General features: G+C 38.8%; 1 protein-coding gene across 2 annotated transcripts in view; it reads right to left on the bottom strand.

Annotated features, from left to right (window-relative positions):
• The window catches only part of Ube2v2 (ubiquitin conjugating enzyme E2 V2), a 28545-nt gene that overhangs the window by 9976 nt on the left and 4501 nt on the right, over window positions 1-14068 (bottom strand). For both annotated transcript variants that reach the window (XM_057765779.1, XM_057765780.1), the window contains exons 2-4: window positions 8781-8816; window positions 6325-6473; window positions 2538-2663 (exon numbers count right to left, since the gene is read on the bottom strand). In XM_057765779.1, the coding sequence (XP_057621762.1) occupies window positions 2538-2663; window positions 6325-6473; window positions 8781-8816 (311 nt within the window). The remainder of the gene's footprint in view (window positions 1-2537; window positions 2664-6324; window positions 6474-8780; window positions 8817-14068) is intronic.

Genomic DNA, 14068 nt, shown 5'->3' with positions numbered 1-14068 from the left:
TTTCTTGGGACATAAGATAACTTTAGAGCCACTACTGGTAAAGGCAGATCCACAGAGGCAATGTCAGTCGCATCCTATGCTTACAGAAAAATAAGACCAATAGCCCAAATTGTATGACTAGGTGCACTCCTATCCCCAAAATTTGAACTAGTATTTTGTCTATCTTTTTATTTCATTTTCCTAGTAATTTTCGTATTGTTTTATAAAAGTACAAACACATAACAGATTAGAACCAAATAAGTAAACCAATAAACGCTAGGCTGAACAGCATAAAATACTGTGTAAAACTCACCACCAAACCTGACAACCTGAGTTTGATTGCAGAAAACTATACAGTAGAAAGAAAAATCTGACTCCTCTTAGCTGTCCTCTTGACTGTGACACAGGTGTGCACTCATATACACACATATTTGCACACATATACGCAAAAACTTTTAACACTCATTACAGCAAACTTCTCAGTGAAAACTTAAAATTAACCTAATTGCTCAGCAAGTGGTGCAGAGAATTTTAAACACTAAAAATGACAAATTCAATTTTTATAGTTTAGTATGTAGTAGCTCAAACTGGCTTGTTCATTATAACAAACAAAATGAGACGTGTACATCCATGTAGACTTGCACAGTGTAAACACAGTGTATACACAGCAACGACACCTGCTAAACTGAAGAGAAGGTTACATCTTCGGGCAAAGCCAAAGGATAATAAAGGACAAATGATATGATTTAGATTTTAGCCTGATGCTCGACTTCACTGCAACATCTGGCCGCCATTTTATCAAAAAGTCACAGTTAAATTGAAACAAAATAATAGTAGTAATTATCCTGGCTACTTGCTCTGTAAGGATTGTGGGAAGCAGGAAATATGGCTCATCTGGTGGAGGATTCCACTGTCCCAGAAAGTTGTCCTCTGACTTCCACATGAGCACACCTTCACTTTCACGCACTTTGTGCTGGTTAATTTTTGCAAATTGTAAACAAACAAGAAACATCTAGGAAGGGGGAACCTCAACTGAGGAACTGCCTCGACCAGACTGGCCTGTGGGCGAGTCTATGGGGCATTTTCTTAATTGCTAATTGAAGGAGAGCTACTACTGTGTGCAGTGTCCTCTTGGGCAAGTTGGCCTGGGCTATGCAAGAAACTTAGCTGAGCAAGTCAGAGAGATGAGCCAGTAAGGAGCACTCCCCCAGTGTTCTGCTGCAGCTCTTTCCTTGAGATCCTGCCCTGATGTCGTTCAGAGATGAACTGCTTCCTGGGAGTATAAAATGAAATCAAACCCTCTCCTCCCCAAGAAGAAGGACTTGTGGCACAATGGTAGCACAACTGTGGCTCCAAAGGTAGTTTTTTAGACCAGCAAGGACTGCTATTTCCTAAACCTTCCCTTGGTGCCAATTAGTCAATCTCCTCAGATGTGGAGTTGAGCACGCACCAATAGGACAAGACATAATTATCACCTATGTCAAGAATAAAAGATGGAAAATATCTTGTCCATGTATGCTTGGTAGCAAGGTTTGTGTTCTGGTGTACCATTTGTGAAGAAAGAATGGCAATGCCCAGCTACTTCTGCTTTGCTCACATGTACCTTTGTGTGACACCAAAATTATTCTTTGTTTCTAACAGTATTAGCATAAACTTGTGACTTTTAATAATAAAAGAAAAGGGGGGAGGGAATGGATATAACATAAAATATTATTGGTAGGGAGAGGGGACACAGATGGAGTCAAGAATGTTGACAGTCTTCCTTCCCAGGAAGGATGAAATTCATCCTACTATGCTGAAGCTATTCTGCTCCCTAGCATATACTCCGCACTGAGTGTGCTCTCAACATGGCACCTTAAGAGCATGAGTCCAAAGTCCTATGAACCTAATCAACAATCTACTCACCTTAGAAAATCAGCTACCCTACTAACTTGTATAGGTGAAGACAACTTACTCTTTCTGTTATCCACTTTAATGTATCAACAATGCTTAGCCATGAATAATCAAACAGACATACTTGTTCCTCAAAGAAAAACAAATTTTATGAATATTCTTTCTTTTAATCTCAAAAAGTACCTCTAAAGAAAGAAATAATTAGGGAATAGTAAGCCTTTTCATCAAGCGAAGATCTGTTCAAACTAAGATTAGTTTGAACTAAATGGATGCAATTAATAAAATTCTAAGAAAAAAAAGTTAGTTTTTAACACCAGAAGATTGTAAGGACAGGTCTGGCGGCTGAATAGCTTATATTCCTAACACCCAGAGTGCTGAAGCAGAGAACTGGTTCAAGTTCAAGGCTAGTCTGGAGCTAGCTATCGGGTAACATTATATCTTGAAGGGAGAGGAAGACATAAAAAACAACCTAAGACAAACTTTATTTTTATTTTTTATTTTTGGTAAAAGAACCAACTATATAGCCCAGGTTGGCCTCAAACTCCCAATCCCCCTGCCTCTACCTCCTGAGTGACAAACTTCTTTCTTTCAACTGAACAAAACTTTGAAAACTCTTGCCTATACATTATATGCTATATAAAAATAAAATTATTACCATAACTTACCATTCCACTGGAATTATTGATTCCATTCATATTAATTTTTGTTACAAATCTAACGGATGGAGGAGCTTCTGGGTATTTAGATCCACATTCTACCTTCAGACTATATATTCTGTTTTCATAGTTTGTCTGGAAAGATAGGGAAAAGAAGGAACGATCATAATGACAAAAACTAAACTACTGCCCACCTGTTAACAAAGAAAAATGTAGTTTGCACAAACTTGTTATGATGATGTGTGATTGCATACAAACTTCTGTACAAAGCTATTTTAACTATATAGTTAGGAAAAAAATCACTAAGCATTTTTCATGCTTATAGTATGAAACCAAAATAATTCTACCAAGTGGAATCAGAATAATCAGAACTTATTTTTTGTGACACAAATGGTGTCGATAACAAATTAGAAAGAAAAACCAACTTACATTTAGATTTTACTTTAAAATAAAAAGATACTGAAAGGACAAGTATGTGGTGTATATCACACATATTTAAGGCTTTCATCAGCCAGAACAATCTCATTGGTTTCTATTATTTCAATAATACAATGCCTCCTTTTATTCTCACATGGATTTGTTGGCTAAAAAATTATGATCACTTTTCACAGATAGGCAGGCAATTACTTCCAGCAAAGGAAAATCATAATATATCTCATCTTACAATAAAACAATTTCTTGTTTCCCATTACTTTACTACTACTTAATGAATTCTGTGGTTTATTAACTCTATTATCTGAATTAATGTATACATCATATTTATACATATTTTCAAATATGGTTTCTAAATTAATGAATTTTAGCTAATACTACATTCTTATAAAAAGGAATTTTAAGGCTATTACTTACACTTCAAGGCTATTCAGGGTTTATTCTCATGTAATAATTAGCTTTTCTTTCTCATTATAGCTTTTGCTCACTAGTACAGTTCTGAAATAGGATACTGCATAATAAATTGATGCCTGTATAAAACTAGGAAGAAAATAAGCCATATTAACAAGTACAGAGCTCATTCAAACATTTAGCTTTGATAAATGAAAGCTATTCTCAAGTACAGTTCAGATATGTAACACTGAACTGCTATAATATAAAATTATGAAACAATCTGATACATGTTATTAAACACTTCAATATTTTGAAAGAGCTCTATAAAACTCACCCAAATTTGACAGTTTACAGTCATACACCCAGCAAATTGGTACTATATAAAACTGAGTGAAATCAAACAGTTCTCAAGAGAGAATCTTTTTAATGGTTCTTCAATTTGAATGCAGATCAGATTATCTTAAAAAATTATATTAAAAACAAAAAATTCCAGGCATGGCGGTATAATTGTAATACCAGCATTAGGAAGGCTGAGGTAAGAGGATCACTTCAAGTCTGAAACTAGCCTAGGTTACACAGCAGGACTCTGCCCCCCTAAAAGCAAACAACAGCAACAACAAATGAACAGAAGCGAATCCTTCTCCTCTTCTTCCCTGAATCAGATCACAAAACCTGGCAGGCATATCCTAAAGTAGGCCAATAAATCTCATCCTTACAGACAGAAAACAATTTTCATCTCTGAAAAGAAAGGAATAGAAAAGAACATAATGGACCTTATTCAGTTCCTCTCACTCTATTCAGTACTACTGGATTAGGCTCTCTTTGCACAAACATATTCTAGACTGTTCACTCTTAATTAAGCAGTATAAAATTCTATAAAACCTACCTTGTCATGTAAAACTCTAATGAAATAAATGTATATTTTATGACACACCTCAGTCATAAGCCTTATTACACACACACAACTCCAATGCAATGACCCAACAGAGGAGAAGGCCTACGGCCTACTGTCTGTGTCTCAGTGAGCTAAGAGACAGGAGCTACACAAACAGCCTTTACATCAGAAAAAGCAAGTAGCTTGGGAATCCCACTGGAGACCCAAATGGAGAGAAATAAAGTGGCAGCTACAGCATTTCCTCCCTATTAGGAAACTATGCTAAGAGTCTATGCAAGACACAGGCCCAGCACATTCTTCAGATACAGTCTACTGAGGGTAGTAGCTGGAGAAAAAACAATCTAAACAATTTCAAACTTATATTTTACCAAGTTTTGACTTAAATCTTCAAACCAGTCTAAGCCAGAATGTTAAAACTACTTGCTTTTAATTTTCTTTTAGCTAGACTAACATAATAATGTTTACAGACAATGAAAAATGTCAGTTTTCATCACAAATACCAAGTTATAAAGTCTTTTAACCACCAACCTTATATTTCCTTTCTCAAATATCTTATGGAAGAATCAGAGAAGTCAGAAGGAGGCTCTCAGGAGTGCACATGAAATCTGCACACTGTGTACTCTTAACAGACTTGGTATAAAAGGACTGCAAAGGAACACCAGCAAATGCCACAGAATACACTCGTCTAACATTGCTAATTACATTTTTTAATAAACAGGAAAAAATCTAAATTCTATCTAAAGAGAACAGGTCAAATTCTTCCAACAGACGGTAAGAGAGAAAAAAAAAATCAGTCCTCATGGAAGAGGTCATGATCCTAAACTACTCAGAAGGCTGAACTAGCAGGATTAAAGTATAAAGTCTACCTGGTCCACAGACTGAGTTCACAGTCAGCCTGGAGGATGCTGAGATTGGGTCTCAGAATAAAAGCAAAAAAGTCTGGGGACACAGCTCAGTGGTAGCAAACATATCCAGCATGGGTGATGCCTTAGGTTCAATCCCAGTATTACAATAAACAAGCAAACAAATAAATCTTTCAAATTTGTGTTGAACACACTGAATAAGACTACTAACTAAAGAATGCACTATAGAAAAAAGTATCTCCATCTAGGAAAAAAACATGTAAAAATACTTCAGACAATTCTGAGAAAGACCGAAGAACAAATACACAAGAAATCTATAACAGTACTAGAAAATATTTACGAATCTTAGCCAGGCAATTTTGGTGCACACCTTTAATCCCAGCACTTGAAAGGCAGAGGCAGGTGGATCTCTGAGTTTGAAGCCAGTCTGGTCTACAGAGTGAGTTCCAGGCAACCAGGCTACACAGAGAAACCCTAACTCAAAAAAAAAAAAAAAAAAAAAAAAAAGAATCCTAGCTATTTTGTTTTATTGCTGCTGAAAACCACACGTGGTATGAATTCTAATTTCATATGTTCTACCACTGAACTATTACCTCCAGAGTCTTAAATTTGCTGCTATATCTTGTAAACTATGGTATTTAGACCTCTAATATCCCACTCAGGACTGTGAAAGAGGGCAGAAGCAATATGTAATCACTGCAAGCCAATCTAGAGATCTTCAGTCACATGAGAGAGCAGGCAACATGTGACACTCTTCCAAATATCCCCTCCACTTCCTCTTTGACACAGAATGTCCTTTATCCTCACAGGTCTCAACCTTCAAAAATCCTACCAATCAGTCCTTTATAGCCCATTCCAAAGGCAACTTCCTTCTCTGCTCAGCCTTCCTCAATTTATTCCAGTAGAAGAAACATGATGAACTTGCTCAGTCATATTAAAATCTAACACTTGGACTGGTTTCTTGTTTGTTTATTTGTTTTCTTCTCTACTAAAACACAAACACTTTGGGGGCAACAACCATGCCACTCCTCCTCAATCCCAGTTCTCCAAGCTTATACCCTTCAAACAAGAGGTATCAATAAATAAATACACATAAAACATACTAAGATGCAGGAATTCTTCCTGTCAAAAGTTAACACAATTGTCTTTTATTACCAATAAAATTAAACATTCACTCAAAATAAACAATAAATACGCATAAAATAGCACCGACCCTTGGCGGCCCAATGATCATGCCTGTCCACCTTGTGAGTGTCATGTCTTCGTCATCTTCAAGGCCCCAGCTAACCGTGCCATCACCTACTCCTTTCTGTCCTTCTTCAAGTTCTTCCAACAAGCGAAAATTCCGAGGAACTTTAACTCCTATACAAAAGAATGTCAGTGTCAACGTAAAAGCTCATAATTATTAAGATAGAAGGTTTTGTTGTTTTGTTCAGGTTTTTGGTATGGGGCGGAGGGGCCGAGATAGGGTTTCTCTCTATAGTCTTGGCTGTCCTGGAACTCACCTGTTAGACCAGGCTGGCCTTGAAATCAGTGAGCTTGCCTCTGCCTCCCAAATGCTGAGATTAAAGATGTGCACTGCCACCACCACCACCCAGCAAGAGATGCATAATTAAGCCTTTTGTAGATTAGTTTTCACAAAATATTACACTGAAAGGCAAGCTTCCCTCAAAAAAGTATTGGGCCTCAGGAAATATCTGGCCTAATAATCCCTTAAAATGAAAAGGACAGTTGGTATCAATTGCAAATAGCATTTTGGTTAAGTGGGACTTTGTATCCACTTCCCTTTTTTGGTGCTGAAATTTTGTCTGGTTTGAACCTGGATAGGTCATGTATGTGCTGCGGTGGTCTCTATGAGTTCCTACGTGTCAGTTTTCTCTAATGTAATGTCACTGGATGGTCACTATATCAACCACACTCCAGAGAAGTACCATGTCCAGGAGAAGAAGGCCAACACAAAACAGACTCCAGATTTGTGTGTGCATAGGCTTTTTGTTTTCTTTTGTTATTTTTTACCTTATTGGCTTTTTTTATTTGATTTTCAATTTGGTTTTTGTTTTATGAGACACACACATAGACAGACAGACAAAATATGATTAACAGGTGGCAGTTGAGAGAATATAAAAAGAGTTTAAGGAGAAGAAATATGATCAAAATATACAGCATGAAAAAACTATTTTTAATGAAAATGTAACTAGAAAGCATTGTGTCAAACATTATAGCAGTACTGAACATGTATATAAATTCCTACTCAATCAATTTTATACTGGCATATATCAATTATGAAGAAACTATCATAAAATGATCATTTTCCCCTAGCTGAGGTTCTTAGTCAAGGACGCAGACATAAAATTAGTGGGCAAAACCAGACAGTTCAATTAGCAAATGATATATATGAATATACAAACTCTAATAACTTTTTATGAGAATTTCATTCAATCCTAGAAAATGCAACAAAGGGTTAAGGTTTTCTAGAATACTGAGGTGAACCACCACCCATGGCCCCCGCTGGTCCCAGGAGTTAGGGCTCCTGTACCTGATCAAAGGAGCCCTACATCTGCCAGATAATCCCCATCACTGAACTACCTAGGGCCTCAAGCACCCCACACAAACACACTACCATTGAGCTATGCTCCCATCCCTATAAAGCTTTGGAAAACAAAAACTTTGCAATTAAATTGCAGCCATCATTAGACACAATTTATACAAAATGCCCATATAATGGTAAATTTTTAATTCACAGAGGGAAAAAAAACAGATAAGACATTCCCGCTAGCCTGGTGGTATTGGCACACACCTTTAATCCCAGCAATTGGGTGGCAGAGATAGGTGGATCTCTGAGCTCGAGGCCAACCTGGTCCACAGAGCGAGTTCCAGGATAGCCAAGGCTACACGGAGAAACCCTGTCTCAGGAGTAGGATGGGGGTAGAAAAGAAAAATGAGTATCTTGATAAAATGAGGTCACTAGAGCAGCAATTTAACTTTCATTTCCAAAATAAATATTTCAAAAACATAGCTAACATTTAAAATATACTTATTTCTCTTGTGTTTTCCTTTGTTTTAAAACTGAGTTTCACTATGTAGCTCTGACTAACCTGGAACTCACTATTTTAAATTGACATGTTTCATTCACAGATTAGAAGAGAAGCATTTTTGAAGAATAAAGTATTTTAAATCTAACACATTCACCCCAAAGAGTGACTCAATAGATTTAAAACTACCTCCTTATAAATCTAAGATGGCATCAACCACATAAGCGTCCATGATATAAAGCACTACAATTGAACTGTAAGACATGTGCCAGATGCTAAAATATGGCCTAGAACTAACTAGACAAAATGAAAAAGACAAAATTTAAATCAAACTTTGAACATTTGATGCATTTGAACTACAGTTTGAACCACAAGTCAAAGGACCTCCAATTTAGATGACTTCTAAGTTTCTGAAAGCACTGTATGGGCCATGTGTTACTATACAGACAGGAAAATTAATCACACAATTATTAATCACACTCTTTGTGTGATAATCAAAAAGACTCTGACCATCTCTCCCCAAACCATTCAAAACTACATGGATTACTCATTCACAAATCTATTTGCTACATATTAATACCACTAGGTAAAGAGGAAATAAGCCTCGATTATGTTAATGAATTCGGGCATAACTTACCTTTAGATTCTATCATTTCTGAATGATAATTAAATGCTACAAAAAAAACAACCATGTAAAACCATGTATTTTCTTGTTCTTAAGTCACTGGCACAGAGTTAATACCACCGGAAATAATGACACCACAATAACCCAGTGTAAATGTGCTGAGCTGACAGCACATGCTCTTACTCTCTCAACAGTGCTGCTGAGACTGAACATTCAGGGACAAAATGCCTCTTCCTAAGATCTTTAAGACCCAATGATAACACCAGGTTAATGGGTTCATGCAAGCACAAAGCACCAAGTTGTCTCAACATGCTACAGGTGGTGCAAGGAAATAGACAAGCTCAAGGGAGAACATGCCCAGTAAAGCAGTGTTAGCCGAAGAACTATGAAGGGGTGCTTTCCTTAGAATAAAGAGGGGGTACAGACAAGTAACAACACTCCATCATCTCTTCTAGTTATAATCTCAGTAAAATTAGGAATGGCACATACTTTACAAGTTAGATGTGTGGTCTTCTGACAAAGACTACTAACTGGTTACAATTGCTCTCGTGAGTAATCCAGAAAGTTGAAGACTGAATAAAACAAAATAAACAGCTATTCCTTCAAACCACTGTTTATGAGGTAAACCCTTCAAAAAAGTCAAAGACTTCACTAACAAGCATTTCCTCTGGGGAAATTACCTCGTGTTGGTACTATCTGATAAACAGCAGCTGGTAACTTGGGTAGCTGATACTAGCACAAATCAAAGTATATCAATCTGTGCATTATCTGTACTTTTCAGTAACATTACAGTCACTACACTGAAAGACCTAGGCAAATCACAATATCTCCACAGAATAGATGGTCTGCAACATCCCTGATTACTACCTACAATGCTTGTTTAGTGTGAAGTTAAACTTCAAGTCTTAAGGTGAAATCAGACTCCTGCCACTCTGTCCCATGGTAACCATATAAAATCACAAGGTCATCGATCAGAAAACGAAGGGCAAGCTAGGTGATAAAGCACTTACCAAAAGACGAATCTACACAAGGCTCTAAAGACAACACCCACACCAAAAAGGAGGATGAACAAACACATTGACTGAGAGGAATGGGCAGAGTAATGGCTTAGGAAAGGATGACCCTAGCCTTAAGAATAGCAGCAAGAACTCAAGAGTTCAAAAGCCTGAGTCCTCAGGGGACAGAAGGGTAACCCAGACGCCTGAGGTCGGTACTTCCTTCTGAAGTAGAGCAGAGGAAATGGGTGGTAGGAGAAGCAGGAAAAGAAAGTGATACCTAAGCATGAGCTCAAGTTCTCCAAAGAAGGGAAACAGGAGTAACAAGAACAGGAGGAGGATGGGATTCAAAAAGCTAAGCTCAAATACATTCTAGCTGGCCCAGTGGCTCTCTGAAAGGCAGACTTGGCAGTAGCAATAGGAACTGAGATAAGTCTCACTAGCATAAAAAGGCACAGTGCTTATGCAAGCAGGAATGTTCTTTGCACAGTTGACTTGAAAACTAACTGTACTTTTTAAATATAATCAAATGTAGTTCTCTATTACTACCTCTATGTATTATGTCAAGTGAAGGCAAGTGACAAAAAATGGGAGAAATACTTGCAAAGTATATTATCTGAGAAGGAATTTCTATCTAGAATAAAGAACTTCTCGAACTAAACAATTAAAGAGAAGAAAAGGAAAAGCAGCCCAATTTAAGAATAGTCAAAGAACTGGCCACAGTAGCACATGCCTATAATCCAAGCACTTGGTAAGTGAAGCCCAGAGAGCAAGAATTCAAGATCAGCTGGCAAAATGGCTCAGGAGATAAAGGTGCTTGCCACCAAGCCTAACACCCAAGTTCAATTCCTAAGTTCCATATAATAGTAGAAAATTCGACTCCCCACAGGTTATTCTCTGACTGCTACTTGAAAGTAGCAGTCAGTCTGACAGACAGACAGACACACACACAGGCACACACACACACACACAAATACCACGCCACATTCTATGCACACACTAGCTGGAAGCAAACATCAGGAAGTACTGGTGAGCATGTGGAGAAAGCAAGATCACCAGCCACTGCTGCTAAGACTGTAAAGTCAGCCCCTCAGGCAGAGCACGGGAAGAGCAGGGCAGCAGTTCCTCCCACACTTAAACAGCTGTCACTATTCCCCAGCAATTCCGCTTCTAAGTCTCTACGTTAAAAAGCACATTTCAGAACAGATACAAATGTTAACAGCAGCCTTATTCCCAATAGCCACAATAAATTTTTAAAAGTAGTCAAGTGACCATCAACAAGTGAATGGACAAATGAAATGCATAGTATAGATATGCCACGTTTCTTCAACCAGTGAAGGTATTGATGCACTGCAATACAGATGACCCTTAACACATTACACAAAGCATGTTTTCCATCACTATAAGAAACCACCTTGCCGGGCGATGGTGGCGCACACCTTTAATCCCTCGGGAGGCAGAGGCAGGTCAGCCTGGTCTACAAGAGCTAGTTCCAGGACAGGCTCCAAAGCTACAGAGAAACCCTGTCTCAACCCCCCCCACTCAAAAAAAAAAAAAAAAAAAAAAAGAAACTACCTCAACAACTAGGGGCAATTTCAGGAGTTAAATCCTTCCTGAGGTGTCCCCATTGGTCTCAGACCTGTGGGTAGAGCCATCAGGGTGAAAGGGCACAGTGAAGGCAAACTGCTTACCTCACAGCCTTCATGAAACAAAAACAGGGAGGAAAGGCCAGGAACAAGAATCCCAGTAACCTTAATCAGGTTCCTACTTTCCACCCCTCCCCAAATTGTCATCAATATATAAACGCATCAATGCGTGGTTAATCCACTGATTACATGGAAGTCAAACAACTCACAACTACTAGATCTGCCAAACAAGGGCCATGCCTTCAACACGAGACCTTTAGAAGGGTACTCATATCCAAACAGTAACATAGAATGAATAAAGTGAACACATATGAAGACTAAAGGGGCAAACCTATTAGGACAGACACTGGGAAGTAGGACAGTGCTAATGTGTTTAAAATTACTTCCTAAGCAACAGAAAATGCTTTAGAGTGACTGTAGAAATGGCGGTGCACACTGTGAAACCTCCCTGGAAGAAACACACCAATCAAAGTGAAAGCGATGTCACCGATGGACCAGGAAGGCTCAAGGAAGGTCTCAGTCTCAGGTCCAGGTCACATTTTTATTTCATGTTTAATACCACAAGGTGGAGTGAGCAAACAGGTGAAATTTTACAGAAGCTTATGTGGCAGTCAGCAAGTTGTTAAGAGCAATGGCCCATTGTTATGGGTAGCAAATGAAGTCACGATTGGCAGAACAGGCAGTGCTCTAAGTAAATCACTGTTTTGTAAATACTCCATACACCTCTAAATACACTATACTACAACAGACTGTACTCATTAAATAGATTCAAATAGTACATTTCAGCAACACTGTTTTTCTGGGGTTTTTTGTTGGTTTTAAGGAAGAAAAATAACTCCCTAAAACTGAACTCAAGTTTCAGCATCCTTATGATTTGTCTGGTCAAAGGCTGAAGAAGAATGGTGTTTTTATTAACTGCTGCATCCTGCATGGCTTGGTTCTGGACATGATGAGGAGCAACAAGAGGATTAAGAACAGACACACATTTAATCCCAGCACTCGGGAGGCAGAGGCAGGCGGATCTCTGTGAGTTCGAGACCAGCCTGGTCTACAAGAACTAGTTCCAGGACAGGCTCCAAAACCACAGAGAAACCCTGTCTCGAAGGAAAAAAAAAAAAAAAAAAAACTCACATACAGAAAAGCCCATGACTGGTGGGTTATGTACACTCTGATGGAATGGCATGGACTACACACAACTGGGAATCTCAGCATTTTTATTATTTTATTTATATTATTAGCACACAGAAAGCAGTTAAATATTCTCAGGAGGAGGTCTGTAGAGGCCAGAGGTCGCAGGCTACACACTCACACAGGAAACTAAGCTGCTAGTTTTTACACAAACTGTCGGCATTCCTACTCCTCCCTAAAACGTGTTTTGTCATCCCTGGGGCCTGAGGTGTGGTTTACCAGGTTCCCACAGGTCTGACAAGGCCACAAGCACATCACTAAAACACGTTCATTCCGGGCTGTACCACTCTTCACATATTCTTTACAGTTCTTTACAGGTTCACTCAGGCTTTCCTTGCTTCTCCCACAGGTTATCTGGAAATCCCTTAGGTATCAGGGTCCCAGAGCTACTACTGCTCAATCTTCCTAGTCTTACCTAATATATGGTGGTAGTCTGAGATTTATGCTGGCTTGAATAATAATGACCCCATATGCTCGCTCATCTGTTTGAATATTTGGTCCCCAGTTGGTGGAATTGTTTGGAAAAGAAATTAGGAGGCGTGGCCTTGTTGGAGGAGGTCTGTCATTGAGGGTGGGCTTCAAAGCAGTCCTAATATTCCCTGTATTGCCTCTCTCTGCTTCTAATTTGCTGATTAAGATGCAGGTTTTCTGCTGCTGCAGCTGGAAAGCTGTTATAATATGAGCAGCAGGGCTGTGTCCCCGGCACCCGGCCGCCCGCATGGCTTTACCAGAAATAATTACATAGAAACTGTATTCTTTTAAGTACTGTCTGGCCCATTAGTTTTGGTCTCTTATTGGCTAGCTCTTATATATTGATCTAACCCATTTTTAATATTCTGTGTAGTACCACGAGCTGGTTTACCAGGAATAATCTTAACCTGCATCTGTCTGGAGTGGGAGAATCATGGCGACTCCTGACTCGGCTTCTTTCTCCCAGCATTCTCTTTTGTTTACTCCACCCACCTAAGGGTTGGCCTATCAAATGGGCCTAGGCAGTTTCTTTATTAATTAACCAATGAAAGCAACAGATTAATACAAGACCCACCTCCATCAGAAAGCCTTTGTTCCACCATCATAGGCTAACCCTCTGAAACTTTAAGTCCCAAACTAAACATTTGGTGTGGTATTTTGTCACAGAAACAGAAAGGGAGCACAGAGGTTGATACTAGGGAGTGGGCTGATGCTGTGACAAGCTTAGTCATGACAAGTTTTTAGAGAAATGGGCAAGATTTGGGGTTGGGACAGGAGAATGCTTGATCACTCTAAGCAGGCCTTCCTAACAGGCGATTGGGAAGACAATGCTGCTAAGAGAAGTGTAGGCCCCCGAGACCCAGCTCATGAGGTTCCAGAGGAAGATCAATAGAAGCAATGAGGCTAGAAACAATTCTTGATAAACTGGCAAAGAATGTGGCTTTCTGCCCTTGTTCTAAGAACCTGCCTAAGGCTAAACTGTAAAGTAATGGATTAATTT

This window comes from Chionomys nivalis, chromosome 3 (genome assembly GCF_950005125.1).
Source record: "Chionomys nivalis chromosome 3, mChiNiv1.1, whole genome shotgun sequence".
Lineage (NCBI taxonomy): Eukaryota > Metazoa > Chordata > Mammalia > Rodentia > Cricetidae > Chionomys > Chionomys nivalis.
This window is presented reverse-complemented; position numbering and strand designations above follow the sequence as displayed.